Source organism: Rhinopithecus roxellana, chromosome 6 (assembly GCF_007565055.1).
Source record: "Rhinopithecus roxellana isolate Shanxi Qingling chromosome 6, ASM756505v1, whole genome shotgun sequence".
Taxonomy (NCBI): domain Eukaryota; kingdom Metazoa; phylum Chordata; class Mammalia; order Primates; family Cercopithecidae; genus Rhinopithecus; species Rhinopithecus roxellana.
In genome coordinates, this window is record NC_044554.1 from 99,033,949 (window position 1) to 99,050,504 (window position 16,556).

The 16,556-nt window shown below is 55.5% G+C and overlaps 1 protein-coding gene across 6 annotated transcripts in view; it reads right to left on the reverse strand.

The window, feature by feature from the left end:
* Positions 1–16,556, reverse strand: part of SH2B2 (SH2B adaptor protein 2) — a 37,748-nt gene that overhangs the window by 12,037 nt on the left and 9,155 nt on the right. For 5 of the 6 annotated variants that reach the window (XM_030933135.1, XM_030933134.1, XM_010387410.2 and 2 more), the window contains exons 2-4: positions 9,378–10,147; positions 3,192–3,293; positions 1,104–1,195 (exon numbers count right to left, since the gene is read on the reverse strand). In XM_030933135.1, the coding sequence (XP_030788995.1) occupies positions 1,104–1,195; positions 3,192–3,293; positions 9,378–10,118 (935 nt within the window). In that variant the 5' untranslated portion in view covers positions 10,119–10,147. Of the gene's footprint in view, positions 1–1,103; positions 1,196–3,191; positions 3,294–9,377; positions 10,148–14,950; positions 16,522–16,556 lie in introns of those variants that run through there. The other variant, XM_030933136.1, reaches the window with a different exon arrangement.

Here is a 16,556-nt window from a genome sequence, read left to right on the forward strand (position 1 = left end):
TTATTTTTTAAGAGTTAGGGTCTTGCTCTGCTGCCCAGGCTGGAGTGCAGTGGTGCAGTCCTAGATCACTGTAGCCTCCAAATCCTGGGCTCAAGCGATCCTCCAGCCTCAGCCTCCAGAGTAGCTGGGATAACAGATGCATGCCACCGTGCCCAGTTCCATTTCCACTCTTTTTGCTGGGCTGTTCTCTCTGCCCCCTCCCATCCTCCTCTGCCTAGCGTTGGTCCACTCTTTATTTAAGCCTCGGGTTAGGTGAGCACGCCTACCAGCAACCCTTCCCTGAGCCCAGAGCTGGGTTAGGAGCCTCTCTCCAGCTCTTTTTATTTTTCTTATTTTAAGAGACAGGGTTGGCTGGGCACAGTGGCTCATGCCTGTAATCCCGGCACTTTGGGAGGCTAAGGTGGGTGGATCACTTGAAGTCTGTAGTTCGAGACCAGCCTGGCCAACACGATGAAACCCCGTCTCTACTAAAAATATAAAAATCAGCTGGGCCTGGTGGTGGGCACCTGTAATCACAGCTACTCGGGAGGCTGAGACAGGAGAATTGCTTGAACCTGGGAGGCAGAGGTCGCAGTGAGCCAAGATCACACCATTGTACTCCAGCCTGGGCAACAGAGCAAAACCCTGTCTCAAAAAAAAAAAAAAAAAAAAAAAAAAAAAGGCGGGGGGGTCTGGCTATGTTGCCCAGGCTGGTTTTGAACTCCTGGGCTCAAGCGGTCCTCCCAGCTCAACCTCCCAAAGTGTTGGGGTCACAGGCGTGAGCCATTGTACCAGGCCCCCAGCCCTTTGGGGACTTACTCCCATCTCTGCCCAACTCCCAGTGCTCTGAGGCTCTCTTGAGGTGAAGATAAGACTTGGTCCAACTTCCTTCCAGGTCCCCAGGCCCTGGCCCCATAGAGCAGGCCTCACACAGAGCCTGCTGGGAATTGGAGGTAGGGGGTATTTTAAAGGAGGGTGATCCTGGCTGGCACCAACCTGAATCACATTGAGTTGCTCGTTTCTCAAGCTGAGCTCCCGCCCTGCTAGAAAGCAGCTCCTGGTGAAGGCTGGACCAATGACACACCCAGCCTGTCCACCCATCCTTGGGCCACTTGGACACTCACCCGGGGTCCACACAGCCCTGGATGTCAGCTACCCACGAGTGCTTCTGCAGAGAGTCGATGGTCTCCAGGATGTACTCAGCTCCATTCTCCACCTGGGGAGGAAGGTGGCCGGAAGTCCAGAACACGGTCAGCAGACAGGCTCTGGACTACAGGACACAGGGTCAGAATGGCTCAAATGGTTCATCCCCCGTTCCCACAGCAGGGCTCAAGGGCATAAGCAGCAGGAAAGACAGTGGGGTTCACTGTTGGGCACCACCTGGAACTCAGGCCAGGGACCCGGTGGTACAGCCTGCAGTTCACACTCTGCGCTCCCTTCCTCCTGGGCCTCCCCACTGGGGATATGTCCCGCCTCACTGATCTCAGCTCCTCTGCCTTGGAGATGCAGCCTCTGAGGAGGCTGTGCTGGTGGGGGGAGGGATGGTTGGCCCAGCATCCTCAACCCATGCCCTGGCACCGCAGGGATGAGGTTCAAGTTGAGTGGAGAGGCACATTGAGTAGGGTGCCTTGCACGTCTTAGTGCCTGGAGTTCTACCAGCATGGCCATGTGCTTGAGATATGCAGCCTCTGAAGGGGAAGAGGGCAGGGGACATCCCTGCTGGGGCCGGGCCCAGAGCATAACCCTGCACTCTGCTCAACTCCTCCCAACGGCCCTGTGAGGGAGGGGAGCCATTTCTCCCATTTTATAGATGAGAAGACCAAGATTCAGAGAGGCCAAGGAACTTGCTCAAAGTCACACAGCAGCCAGTGGCAGGGCCAGGACCTGAACCCAGGTCTCTGGGATACCCAGGTCCCGTGCTGTTGGCTTCTGGTGGTGTGCCTCTGTCAAAATGCAGTCGTTGGGCTGGGCGTGGTGGCTCACACCTGTAATCTAGCACTGTGAGAGGCTGAGGCGGGCAGATCTCCTGAGCTCAGGAGTTCGAGACCAGCCTGGGCAACATGGCAAAACCCCATCTCTTCCAAAAATACAGAAATTAGACAAGCATGGTGGCATGTGCCTTTGGTCCCAGCTACTCAGGAGACTGAGATGGAAGGATCGCCTGAGCCTGGGAGGAGGAGGTCATAGTGAGCCAAGACTGCGCCATTGCACTCCAACCTGGGGGACAGAGCGAGATCCATCTCAAGCAAATAAACAAACAAAAAACCAAACAATGTAGTTGTTGGACTCCCAGGATGACAGAGCTGGGTGGGTTCTCGGAGACTGCCTTTAATCCCTCTCTGAACAGATGGGGAAACTGAGGCAGGCGAGCCCCTCTGCCTCAGGGCTGTCATGCACGATTGGCAGCTTAGAGGGTACCAGGTGGGCAGGGACTGTGTCCCCAGCCCCCAGCCTGGCATGACTCAGGGTCCGGGGTTGGTAAACATTTGTTAAACGAAAAAGTGAGTCGTGACTAAACAAATGGGAACGGGTGCAAACACAAACACAACCAGAAGCCGGGAGAAGAGGGTGGGGGCTTCATGCAGGGTGAGTGGGTGTGACCAGGCATCCCCGGGGGACACTGCTTCATCAACACCCTCTGATCCTTTGCGGAGTCCCAGGGACCACAGCTCTGGCAGCCTGGAGCCGTGTCCTCAGAAACCCCTGCAGGCCACCCCGGCGTGTGGTGTGGGGCCTGGGAAAAGGATGGGCTGCCCCTAGAGCCACCAGGGTGCCTCCCCGCCCACCCTCGATGCCTTTGTGCCCTCTGTGGGAGACCGCCTGGTTCCCACACTCCAGTGCCCTGGAACGGGAACATTTGCATAACTGCTGCCGGCTGGCCACCAGTGGGGTGGGTGTGTGCTGGCTCCAGTGGGGGAAGGGAGGGCAGGAAGTGAAACTGATGAGCTTCGCCCAGGCCCAGGGGTAAGTGGGAGCAAGGGGCCCAGATGTTGGGCAATGCCGGGGGCACTTGGCTGTGGAGCCGAGACTCAAGTCTTAGCTATGTACTAGGCATCTGTCATAGGGTCTGGGGACCCCCCCACACCAGGGCTCCCTCCCACTACCATCCTGCCTTAGGCTCCTTCCCCTCGCTCCCCTATGGAGCTGCAGCACCAAAGGGGAGGTGGCCTGGGGCAGCCGGAGGATCTCTGGGATTAGGGGTGAGACCTCACCTTGAGCACGAACGTGTTGTCCTTCTCTGGCATTTCCAGGGGCATGGTGGTGCGGACCTCAATGATGGCTGACAGTGGGATGCTGACCTTGGGCCTGGAGGCCTGGGGGCCAGAAGAAGGACAGTCAGTGGCCCCAGCATTTCCTGACACCCTCTCCATCCCCTCCCCGCTGCCAGGCATTACAGTGACCCTCAAATAGACTGCCACAACCATCCTGGTACAGAGGTGTCCCAATCCCCATTTCACAGATGGGGAAATTGAGAAAGGCATTTCTTTGAAACAAGAAATAAAATTTTCCTGGCTAGGTGTGGTGGCTCATGCCTGTAATCCTAGCACTTTGGGAGGCCAAGGCAGGAGGATGGTCTGAGTCCAGCAGTTCAAGGACAGCCTGGACAACATAGTGAGACCATATCTTTACTTAAGACCCAAAAACGGGCCGGGCGCGGTGGCTCACGCTTGTATTCCCAGCACTTTGGGAGGCCAAGGCAGGCAGATCACCTGAAGTCAGGAGTTTGAGACCAGCCTGACAAACATGGAGAAACCGCATCTCTACTAAAAAAAATACAAAATTTGGCCGGGCATGTTGGCTCACGCCTGTAATCCCAGCACTTTGGGAGGCTGAGGCAGGCAGATTACGAGGTCAGGAGATCGAGGCCATCCTGGCTAACACGGTGAAACCGTCTCTACTAAAAATACAAAAAACTAGCCGGGCGAGGTGGCGGGCACCTGTAGTCCCAGCTACTCGAGAGGCTGAGGCAGGAGAATGGGTAACCCGGGAGGCGGAGCTTGCAGTGAGCTGAGATTGGACCACTGCACTCCAGCCTGGGCGACAGAGCAAGACTCTGTCTCAAAAAAACAAACAAAAAACCCAAAATTAGCCAGGCGTGGTGGTGCATGCCTATAGTCCCAGCTACCTGGGAGGCTGAGGCAGGAGAATCGCTTGAACCTGGGAGGTGGAGGTTGCGGTGAGCTGAGATTGCGCCATTGCGCTCCAGCCTGGGCAACAAGAATGAAACTCTGTCTTACAGAAAAAAAATAAATAAATAAAAGTATTTTTTTTTTTGTATGTATGTATGGTGTGGTGTGGTGTCATGCGCACCTGTAGTTCCAGCTACTTGGGAGGCTGAGGAGGAAGGATCGCTTGATCGGGGGAGGTCGAGGCTGCAGTGAGCTATGATGGTACCACTATACTCCCACCTGGGTGACAAGAGTGAGATCCAGCCTCAAAAAAAAAAAAAAAAGGAACTCCTCCTATAGTCACCGAGCAAGTCCAGGACAGAACCAGAATTGACATGTGAGCCTCCTACCTCCCAGCCTTGAGGACAGAACCCCACCTGGGCTGCCTAATACACCCACGAGATCTGTGGTTTTCTTATTTTTGACCTTGACCCATTGTGAGAAATACATTCAACACTGGGGCCTAGTACACACACACGCAGGTAAAAATATCTCTGAAGCAAACATCTCACCAGAAAACAGTCACCCTTCCTGTGTGTGATAGAGTGTGATATTTTCTATTCTATTCTAGTTCACTTTTTAAAAAATGCTGGTCTTGGCTGGGTGTAGTGGCTCACACCTGTAATTTCAGCACTTTGGGAGGCCAAGGAGGATGACTTGAGGTCAGGATTTCGAGGCCAGCCTGGGCAACATGGTGAAACCCCATCTCTACTAGAAATACAAAAATTAGCCAGGCGTGGTGGTGTGCGCCTGTGATCCCAGCTACTTGGGAGGCTGAGGCAAGAGAATCACTTGAACCCGGGAGGTGGAGGTTGCAGTGAGCCGAGATTACATCACTGCACTCCAGCCTGGGCGACAGAGTGACACCCTGTCTCAAAAAATAAAATAAAATAAAGTAAAAAAATAAAATAAAAAATAAAAAATGATGGTCTTAAAACCTGGTCACTTAAAAAAAAAAAAAGAAAGAAGAAAAAATGCTGGTCTCCTGCTACAGACCTGACCTTCCGGAGCAGGGCCTGGAGCCTCCGACTCAGAACGGGGCTCACTGCTTCCTGGAGTGAGTAAAAGGGACCAGTGTTCCCAACAATGCTGCGGGCAGGGTTGATCCAAGGTGAGCTGGCAGGACTCTGTGGGACCGCCACTCTGTGCCTGGCTCCACTTGCTCTGCCTCAAAGCTCCCTGCCGTGAGCCTGAGGCCCCCCTGGGGCTGGCCTGAGTCTGGGATTCCCAGCAGGGCTTGGTTTCCGAGACAGGAACTTTCTTAGGAGGAAAAGGAAGGGCCACACATTTGATAGGCAGGCAGATGGGAATTCCAGGAAGAACTGGCCCCTGTCCAGCAGGGGCAGAGCCGGGCTTGGAGCATGAACAGAGGCTGGCTGACCCTGGTGTGTGGCCATCACGCCGGCCAGCAGGGCTGGGGACAGAGCAGACTGAGGCCTGCAGTGGAGGCCTGGACTGGAAGCTTCAGCAGGGATCCTGCTGGCCAGAGACGCTGTGGTTCCCCAGCTTGGAATCTGAGGTCCATTTGTCCTGGTCCAGCTTCCTCCCACCTGCTCCAGCCACAACTCACTGTGCCCACATGCCTGAATGGTCAACTTGTTGTACAACTCTAGGCCTTTATTCACAGAGCTTGAACCTCCACAAGTGCCCGTTCCAGGGTCCTGGCCACCTGGTGAACACGTAGGTAGCCCAAGCTTTTCCTCCAGGGCTTACCCCACTGAAATTTCTTCTTTTTTTCTTTTTTTTTTTTTTTGAGACAGAGTCTCACTCTGTCACCCAGTCTGAAGTGCAGTGGTACGATCTCAGCTCACTACAACCTCCACCTCCCTGGTTCAAGGGATTCTCCTGCCTTAGCCTCCTGAGTAGCTGGGACTACAGGTGCCTGCCACCATGCCTGGCTAATTTTTATATTTTCAGTAGAGATGGGGTTTCACCATGTTGGCCAGGCTGGTCTCGAACTCCTGACCTCAAGTGATCCACCCGCCTCAGCCTCCCAAAGTGCTGGGATTACAGGCGTGAGTCACTGAGCCCGACTGACCCCACTAAGATTTGCAAGCATCCCGAAAATACCAGGTTTCCCAGTGGCTTCCCTAATGGCAGGGGGCTGGCCTCATGGCTCCTTGGGTCCCCAGGGCTTGGCCTGGCATAGGGCAATGAGGGGACCTGGGGTTCAGGAGGCTCTTCCTGCAGGGGGTGAGGAGGCAGGAAGCCAGAGACCTGACTCACCGGGGCTGGCACCTCAAAGGTTGTGTGAGAGGGAAATCTAAGGTGCCAGGCAGGCAATGGCCCCTGAGCCTGCAGGCCCCGAGCTCCTGACGGCTCCAAGGGTGCATCCAGGCCTCTCGGACGCAAGAGAGCTGGACCGTGGGTGGGTGCAGAGGCAGTGGGGGTATCATTTGGGGCATCCCAGGGGCTCACTCACCCTGGGAGCCTGTCTCCTGGGACCAGACACATTTGGGAAACTCAACCAAGCTCTTCACATGGTAGGAGCTGCCCTCCCACGGGAACGACTCCTGAATGCCCACAAATGCCCCCACCTTGGCATGACACAAAGGAGGGGAAGGGCCCAGTGACCCCGCAGGAATGCTGCCCTCTGCCAGCAGCAAAATTAGTGGGCTCTGCCGGGGCTAAGGGGGTGGTGGGGGGGCACCAGCTGCTGCCTCCCCTCCCCCGAGGGCAGCAGACACTGCTATTTACAGAAGGGCAGCTGTGACTGTCACTCAGGCCCAAGGCGCTGGAGCCCTGGGCCTCTGTCCCTGCCCTCTGGGTGACCCTGGGTAAGCCCCACCCCACCCATCACTGGGCCTCGGTCTCCCTTTCTGACAAGGAGTGGAGTCGGGCTTAGGGGTCTAGGATTTCTCCCGGGAAATTAAAGGCAGGGGCCTGGGCAGGAAAAAAGCCTTAGGGAAGTGTAGGGGTGTTAGGACCTGGGGAAAAAGCTCTTCAGACAGTAGCTGTGTCCCCAGGACGTCACTTCTCCAGGGCCCATGTTGCTCACGGGCAGTGAGCTTTGGGGAGCCCATACCCTTGCACCTCCAGGCACCCAGATTCCCCCAGCAGACTGAAAGATGGAGAGAGAGCCAAGAAGCTGTAGGTGACTCAGAGAGCACCCAGGGACAGGGTGGGCCCTGATGCAGGAGGTGGGTGGGGGCCCCCAGTGGTCCCTGGGGTTGCTGTCCGCTGCTGCACCAGCAAAGCCTCCCCCTGCCCAACCTCCCAGTGCCCAAGGACCTCCACTTCCACGTTCCTTTCATTCTTGGGACCTCCAGGGTGGCGGGTATCATTAGACCAGTTTTTTTTTTTTTTTTTTTTTGAGACAGAGTTTCGCTCTTGTTGCCCAGGCTGGAGTGTAATGTCGTGATCTCAGCTCACTGCAACCTCTGCCTCCCAGGTTCAAGTGATTCTCCTGCCTCAGCCTCCCAAGTAGCTGGGATCACAGGCATGTAATCCTGTATTTTTAGTAGAGACGGGGTTTCTCCATGTTGGTCAGGCTGGTCACGAACTCCCGACCTCAGGTGATCTGCCTGCCTCAGCCTCCCAAAGTGCTGCGATTACAGGTGTGAGCCACCGTGCTCGGCCCCCAGTTGTTTTGTTTTGTTTTGTTTTTTTGAGATAGGGTCTCACTCTGTTGCCTAGCTTGGAGGGCAGTGGTGTGGTCTTGGCTCACTGCAACCTCTGCCTCTTGGGTTCAAACGATGCTCCTGCCTCAGGATCCCAAGTAGCTTAGACTACAGGTTCGCACCACCATGCCCCACCATGTTAGCCAAGCTCTGGCACCTGCCATCTGGGTGATGTTGGGCAGGCCACACTCCCTCTCTGAGCATCCGTCTGCGCTCTCTTCTGTAATCTGGGGACCATGTGCTCACCTTGCCGGAGTGGGGTACCTAGATGATGACAGCATGTCTGTACAGATGCCCACCAGGCTGGGATCTGGACACACCGTGGGCTCTCAGAGGGTGGGCACTATCATTACAACTATTCCCACTTTCCAAAGCAGGGGGGCCACCTTGGAGAAGACGTGACACTACTGCCAAGGACCTGACGGCCAGCCCTTAAGAGGGGAAGGGTCAGTGCATGCCAGTGAGCAACAATGTTGGTGATGGCTAGAAAGAAGCCTGGCATCTCCCTGGCCAGAAAAGGACCCCCTGGGCAGGCGCTGGGCTGGAGCCTGGCAGCTGAGCTGGGGAAGAGCACAGCCCCATGGAGTCAGACACAGACCTCCCAGGGAGCCCTCTGTGAATGTGCTTGGTCACTCCTGCCCTCATCCCTGCAGGCCTCGGCTCTAGGAGGTGCCAGGCACCCTCGGCCTGCAGGAGAGGAGGGCAGGTAGCCGGTGTCTTGAACAACATCAAGAACGGTGCCCTGGGCCGGGCACAGTGGCTCATGCTTGTAATCCCAGCACTTTGGGAGGCCAAGGTGGGGGAGGATCTCTTGAGCTCAGAAGTTCCAGACCAGTTGAGCAACATAGATCCTGTCTTTAAGAAAAATAAAAAAAACATTAGCTGGGAGTGGTGGTGTGTGGTCCCAGCCACGTGGGATGCTAACAGAGGACTGCTTCAGCCTGGGAGGTGGAGGCTGCAGTGAGCCATGATTGCACCACTGCATTCCAGCCTGGGTGACAGCCCCTGTCTCAAAACAAAAAAGAAAGAAAGGCTGGACATGGTGGCTCAGGCCTGTAATCCCAACACTTTGGGAGGCTGAGGCAAGCAGATCACTTGAGGTAAGGAGTTCAAGACCAGACTGGCCAACATGGCAAAACCCCGTCTCTACTAAAAATACAAAAATTAGCCGGGCATCGTGGCGGGTGCCTGTAAATCCCAACTACTCCGGAGGCTGAGGCAGGAGAATCCCTTGAGTCCGGGAGGCAGAGTTTGCAGCGAGCCGAGATCGTACCACTGCACTCCAGCCTGGGCAACAGAGGGATACACACACACACACACACACACACACACACACAGAAAAACAAGAAAGAAAAGAAAAAACCAGTGCCCCAGAACCCTTTGGTGTAGCCAGAGGGCCCTTCCTCGCAGAGGAAGAACCAGGGTTGAAGGGGTGACTTGTCCAAGAGGCATGACAGGCCCACCTCCCAGGGTCTTAGCACCAAATACTCCACCCTGTCAACCAGATTAGACCACGCAGTCCCCAAAGGCAGTGTCCTTGGCACCCTCAGTTGCTGCCCAGGCGCCCCCTCTGGTCCCCCCAGGAGGTGGGAGTTATGGGGTAACTCACCTTGGGCGGCACGAAGAACTCCAGGCGGAAGCGTTCCTCGGCCACAGCCCTGCGCAGGAGCAGGCGGCACTTCTGCCACTGCGCCGAGCCCCCGGAGCCCGCGGCCGCGTCGTCGGCCACCATGAAGCGCAGGGCCCCCTCGCGCTGAATGTCCACCAGCTCCACCTTGGCCGCCAGCGTCCGCGACAGCCTCAGGCGCCGTGTCCACTTGTCGCGGGGCTCAGCCGAGGGCTCGGCGGCGCGGTGGGAAGCTCCTGCATCGGGCTCGGGCGAGGAGCGCCGGTGCCACATGTCGCGCACGCCGTCCACCACGCACAGGCTCATGTTGCGCAGCGAGAAGCCCTTGCGGACGCGGGCCTTCGTGGCAGCATGCGTGGACACGTCCTCCGAGCTCCGTGAGTGGCCGTAAGGCGCTGCCTTGAGTGCAGAGGTGTCAGTGGGCTCCGGCTCCATGGCCTCCGCGCGCACGGCCGCGCCCCGAGTCGTCGGTCCGGCTACCAGCACGCGGCGCACCTCCTCCCCGAAGACGTCCAGGAAGTTGGCGGCGAAGTGGCGGGAGAAGGAGGCGCCAGCGTCGGGAGTGTCGTAGGCTGGGTTGTCCCGCAGGAAGCGGCAGAACTTGTGCGCAAAGTCCACGGCGGCCGCCTGTGCGTGCAGCTCGCAGAACTGCCGCCAGTCCGGGACCGGGACCGGGACCGGGACCGGGGCGGCTGCGGCGGGGCCGGGGGCGGCACCATTCATGGCTTCCGTCCCATTGCAGCCACCTGCGGCTGTGGGCGAGAAGAGCGCGCAGTTACTTTCAGGCCTGTGACCAGTGCGCCCACCTGTCGCCTCCTTCCAGCTCCCCTAGGACTCTCTGGGGCCTGTGTATGTGTGTACATGCACACGTGTGTGTTGTGGGACTACAGCAGGCAGCCCTTCCAAGCAGCATGGATGCGTGTAACAGAAAGACAACTGGGGCAGGGGGCGGTGGCTCACGCCTGTAATCCCAGCACTTTGGGAGGCCGAGGTGGGCGGATCATCGAGAACAGCCTGGCCAACATGGTGAAACACCGTCTCTACTAAAAATACAAATATTAGCTGGCTAGCTGGGTGTGGTGGTGCACGCTGTAACCCCAGCCATCGAAAGGCTGAGGCAGGAGATTGCTTGAGCCCAGGAGGCGGAGGCTGTAGTAAAAATACAAAAATTAGCCGGGCGTGGTCGCACACGCCTGTAGTCCTAGCTACTCCGGAGGCTGAGGCAGGAAAATCACTTGAACCCATGAGGCAGAAGTTGCAGTGAGCCGAGATTGCGCCACTGCACTCCTGCCTGGGCGACAGAGTGAGACTGTGCAAAAAAAAAAAAAAAAAAAAAAAAAAAGAGAAAGACAGCTGGGGAAGCAGGAGGTGGTGTCTGCAGAAGTGGCAGCCCTGCATTCATTCTCTCCCCAAACAGTAGTCTCAGGGAACCTCGGGGTCATTCCTGGGGCTGGCAGAAGAGGCTAGGATGACAGATGCTTTCAAGTGGGGTCCCCATGAGCCTCTGGTGACCTCACTTCCTCAGTGACCTCTTCTGAGGTCCCCCAAAGCCGGGTAGAAACGAAGAAGTCACATGGAATCCTGCTGGCTGGACCTTTGAAATATACCTAGGACTCAGCTCCTTCCTCCCGGTCCAGGCTGCTGTCCTGGGATTCACATAACTATTTTTCCTGCATGCAGCATTCCAGCAGCTGCTTCATGGTCTCCGGGATCCTGATCTCACTTCCTCTAAAGTCTGTTCTCCTCCCAGGAGCCCAGTCATTTTCAGAACTCAAGACTGCTGTGTGTGGTGGCGCATGCCTGTAATCCCAGCACTTTGGGAGGCCAAGGCAGGTGGATCACGGGGTCAAGAGATTGAGACCATTCTGGCCAACATGATGAAACCTCATCTCTACTAAAAATGCAAAATTAGCTGGGTGTGGTGGCGCATGCCTGTAGTCCCAGCTGCCTGAGAGTTTGAGGCACGAGAATTGCTTGAACCCAGGAGGCGGAGGTTGCAGTGAGCTGAGATCCCACCACTGCTCTCCAGTCTGGGCGACAGAGCTAGATTCTACCTCAAAAAACAAAACAAAACAAAACAAAACAAAAAAAAAACAAAAGAAAGAAAAAGAAAAAGAAAAAAGAAAAAAGGCCGGGCATGGTGGCTCATGCCTGTAATCCCAGCACTTTGGGAGGCCGAGGCGGGCGGATCCCGAGGTCAGGAGATCGAGACCATCCTGGCTAACACGGTGAAACCCCGTCTCTACTAAAAATACAAAAAATTAGCTGGGTGTGGTGGTGGGCGCCTATAGTCTCAGCTACTCGGGAGGCTGAAGCAGGAGAATGGCATGAACCCAGGAGGCGGAGTTGGCAGTGAGCCGAGATTGTGCCACTGCACTCCAGCCTGGGCGATGGAGCAAGACTCTATCTAAAAAAAAAAAAAAAAAAAAAAAAAAAAAGAAGAAAAAAAGAAAAAGTAATAACAAAATAATTGTCTTGGCCAGGCACATTGGCTTACACATTGGCCTGTAATTCTAGCACTTTGGGAGGCCGAGGTGAGCAGACTACTTGAGCTCAGGAGCTCAAGACTAGCCTGGGCAACATGGCAAAACCCTGTCTTTACAAAAAACATACAAAAAATTAGCTGGGCATGGTGGTGCACACCTGTAGTCCCAGGTACTCAGGAGGATCACCTGAGCCTTGGAAGTTGAGGCCACCGTGAGTTGTGATGGTGCCACTGTACTCCAGCCTGGGGACAGAGCGAGACTCTGTCTCAAAAAAATAAACAAAAAAAAAGTTGATCTGAATGTGGTGGCATGCCTATAGTCCTAGCTACTCAGGAGGATTACCTTAGCCTGGGAGGCTGAGGCTACAGTGAGCCGTGATGGCACCACTGTACTTCAGCCTGGGCAATAGAGCAAGACTCTGTCTCAAAAACAAGAACAACAAAAACCAATCTGGATGTGGTGGCATGCCTACAGTTCTAGATACTAAGGAGACTGAGGTGGGAGAATTGCTTGAGCCCAGGAGCTGGAGGCTGCAGTGAGCTATGACTGTGACACTGCACTCCAGCTGGTGATAGACTGACTCAAAAACAAAACAAAACAAAAACCAAAACCCAAAACCAAAACACAAGACAGAACAAGTCCCTCCTCTGCACAAAATCCTGCAGTGGTTCCTACTACAGTCAGAGTAAAAGCCGAAGCCCTATCCACAGCCCCTAGGACCTGACATAATCTGCCTCCGTTTATCCCTCTGGACATACCTCCTGCCACTCTTCCCTGGCTGCACCTGCCTCCTTGCCCTCCCAGAACCATGGCAGCCAAATTCCTACCTCAGGACCTTTGCACATGCCTGGAGTGCTCTTTCCTCCACATTCCCTCACCTCCTTCGGGTTTCTGCGCAACCATACGCTTGGCCGATAGCCTTCCCTGACCACTCTTGAGAATGACAAATCCCTCTCATGACGATACTCCCTCTGATGCGTTCCATGCACTCTGCCTATTTTCACCATTATCCTTATTGCTGGCTGACAGAGCATAGATTTAGTTGCTTGGTCGTGTGTTCCCCTCCACCCCCTTCCCCCGAGAATGCCAGTTTCACAAGGCAGGGATTTTGCCAGACCTAGAAGCGGCTGTGTCCTCAGTGCTGGGCATATGGCAGGCGCTTGGGAAACACTGACCAGAATGAACAAATGAATGTGTTCGGCACACCAGGCATGTCACAGCTGTCACCGCCTAAGCCCTCACATGGGGCCTGATGACAAACAGCTTGCTAGTGACAAGACAGGTCCGGGGTTCTCGCCCAGGTCTGCAGTGACTCCAGGACTTGAGGGATCTTCTCCTACTGTGGATCAAATATGGTAGTTCCCTCTTGTCCAAGGGGTGTATGTCCCAACACCCCTAGCAGATGCTTGAAACTGGCTAATACTGAACCTCTGTACACTGTATTTGTGTGTTTGTGTGTGTAGAGATGGGATCTCACTCTACTGATGAGGCTGGTCTTGAACTCCTGGGTTCAAGCAATCCTCTGGCCTTGGCCTCCCAAAGTGCCGAAATTACAGGCATGAGCCACTTGCACCTGGCCCACTACGTTTTTTTGGATCTAATAACCCAGATAGCTCCTAAGTGGTGAGCAGGTCATATCTAAAGCACGGATATGCCAGACAAAGGGATAATTCACATCACAGCAGAACAGTGCGATGGCTTGAGATTTCATCCTGCTACTCAGAATGGCCTGCAATTTACATTTTTATTTGTATGTTTACTTCCGGGATTTTCTATTTAATATTTTCAGACCTCTGTTGACCACAGGCATCTGAAAGCAAAGCTGTGGATAAGAACCAAGGTTTTTTTTTGTTTTGTTTTGTTTTTGAGACAGAGTCTCGCAGTGTCTCCCAGGCTGGAGTGCAGTGGCAAGATCATAGTTCACTGCAGCCTCCAACTCCTGGGTTCAAGCGATCCTCCTGCCTCAGCCTTCGGAGTAGCTCAGACTACAGGCAAGAGCTACCATGCCTGGCTAAAGGGACCAAATTTTTGAACTGACATTGGAGACCCTGTTTTTTTCCATCACAATGGCTTGCACGCTTCTACTTACATTCCCATGTTCTGGAATCTGGTTTCCCCCAGAATTCCCATTCAAATCCGATTTTGAAGATGCCCCAATCCAGGAATCCCAGCGGTCTCCTCACCCCAGCTTCATCCTCTTATTCCCAGACCCCTCTGTCCTTCACAGCTCTGGATGGCTAAACTGTGTGGCTTGGACCCAGCCCATCACCTGGGGGCTGTGCCATTGTCCCTGGGGGCGCAGGTCCAACCTGCTATGTGCATACAGCCCCCATCCAAGCCAGGGGGAAAACTCCCAATAGTGATGAAGTGGGGTGATGTAGTGCCCTGGGGAGTCCCTTTCTAAGGAGCCAGCCCAGTTTTGGGGGACAAGAGACCATCCTTCCAAGGAACTGAGTTAGAGGTTCATGCCCTCGCCTGTCCTCCCAAGATCCCCAGTTCCCGGAAGGCCCCTCCCTCGCAGCTCCTGGGATCACCATCTCATCTCTCCTCTGGGATCCAAACCCTGTAATTAAACGCCAGGTAAAAATAGCTGCCCCACTTTTGCAAGATCATCTGTGAGGCCTCTGGGCCATAGGGCACCGTGGGAATTCCCTCTCTCCTTGGGGCAACCTCGCCATCAATCTGCAGTCAATAACCAAGGGACAGCCCAGGGACAGAACAGGGCTCCCGGTTGAGCCTGCTTAGCTTCAAGGACGGGTTTCCTAACCAGTGGTCTCCTAGGAGACTCCTGCCTTGGTACTGGGGGAGGGGAGTAGGGAGTTTGGAAGGTTTCCTTCAAGAGGTGGTTATTGCATTGGGCTTCATGAGCGCAAATAAAATAAAAAGGGTGCTGGGGGCCTGAACAATGAGTTGGGGGCAGGGCTTATCAGGATATTGGCAGTTGGGTAGTGGTGGTGGTGTTTAGAGTTCATGAAGGTGGGGGGAGGATGGGGACTGAGGCCCCCACGAGCTTTGCTCATGCCTGACCTTTCCCCTGCCCCCTCCTTTCTTCCCCTAACTCCTACTCACCCTTCAATAATTAATCCAGAAGCCACTTCTTCCAGGAAGCCTTCCCTGACACCTCTCCTTTCTCCCCAACCCAGGCCAGCACAAGTGTCTCCTCTGAGCTCCCACAGTCTCTTCCTGACTGTCTCTCTTGCATGGTGCCAGTTGTAGGGTACTGCAAGTGTCTGTCCTCATGACTGTCTCCCCATCTGACACAGAAGGTGCGCAGGGCAAAAGGAAGACCTGAGTCATAGTCCAGGCTCCTGGAACTTGCTTCTTCCCCGAGGGGTGGAGACGGGAACACACCTGCCACCACCACCACCACCACCGCCACCACCATGGCCTCCAGGGAAGGTGATGAGCCCAGGACCAGGTCTTGACCTGTGGGGGTGGCATTTCCTGGGGTGGGGGTGGGGCCGCAGCTGAACCCATGAAACCCTGTCCCTGAGCTCCAAGCCCAACAATTTATCCAGTATGCTAGTGCCCCTGACGGTGGCCACCTCTCTTCCGGTACCATTAGGACCCCCCGGGGGCTCAGAGCCAGTGACTTGGCAGCCTGGGAAGGGTAGGTGTGTGGTCCCTGAGTGACATGATTATGCCCCCACATGAGGGCAGGCAGGAAGTCAACCCCAGTACTGAGTCCTCAGACATTGTCAATCCCTGTTGCCCGCCAGCTCGTCCTGCTGGCTGGAGAAACTCTTGGTAGGGAGAAGGCACAGAGATGCGGGACAGGGCCCTGGGGGAGGCTCTCGCAGGTGAGTCTCAGGTAGCCCTTACTGGAGTGGGAGTGGAACTTAGAGAGGAATCTTCCAAGGGCATGGCAGGTGTGGCCAGGTCCTAGGCATGGACTGGCCTGGGAGGCACTGGGAGGTTGGGACTGCCCTGACCTCCCCTACCTAACCCCGCAAGCCAGCCAGGAGCCTGTAGGCCTGATGCTGGGCACAGCAGTCCTCAGTAGGACCAGCCCTGGATACACAGATGAAGCAGGTTGAGCAGCTAGAGGTATAAGTCTCCAAACAGCAGTGCCAGCAGGGAGGCTCCCACCTGGCTACAGATGGAGAGAGGGAGGCCCCGACATGGTTCTCTGCAGAGGGGAGACTGCAAGCCACAGGGAAGGGGGCCTGGCTGTGGCAGGGGCAGGGGCAGGAGTGTGCTGTCCCCACCCACCTTTGGGACCAGAACTGGGGAGGAGACCATGTGTAGGGAGCTTGGCTGACCTGGGCTCAAGGCGTGACCCCGCGGGGGCTCCCCGAGTGAGTGACACTGACCACAATCCCAACCTCTGAGCCCACTCTCCTCACTTTCTGACCACTCGGTGGCAAGATGGGACAGGAGGTGGTGTCTGCAATGTTATAACCCATGTGCAGTCACGGGCAGGGCGGGAGCTCCCCCAGCCTCCGGGTATTGCCAAGGTTGGTGTTTCAAGCCCTCGCTAGGGACTTTGCTCTTCCGACTATTCAACATCTCCCCTGCCTTTAGATCGTGCAAAACCCTCTCTTCTGGCTGGGTGTGGTGGCTCACGCCTGTAATCCCAGCACTTTGGGAGGCCAAGGCGTGTAGATCACTTGAGCTCAGGAGTTCGAGAGCAGCCTGCGCAACATAGTGAAACCCCGTCTCTACTAAAAACACA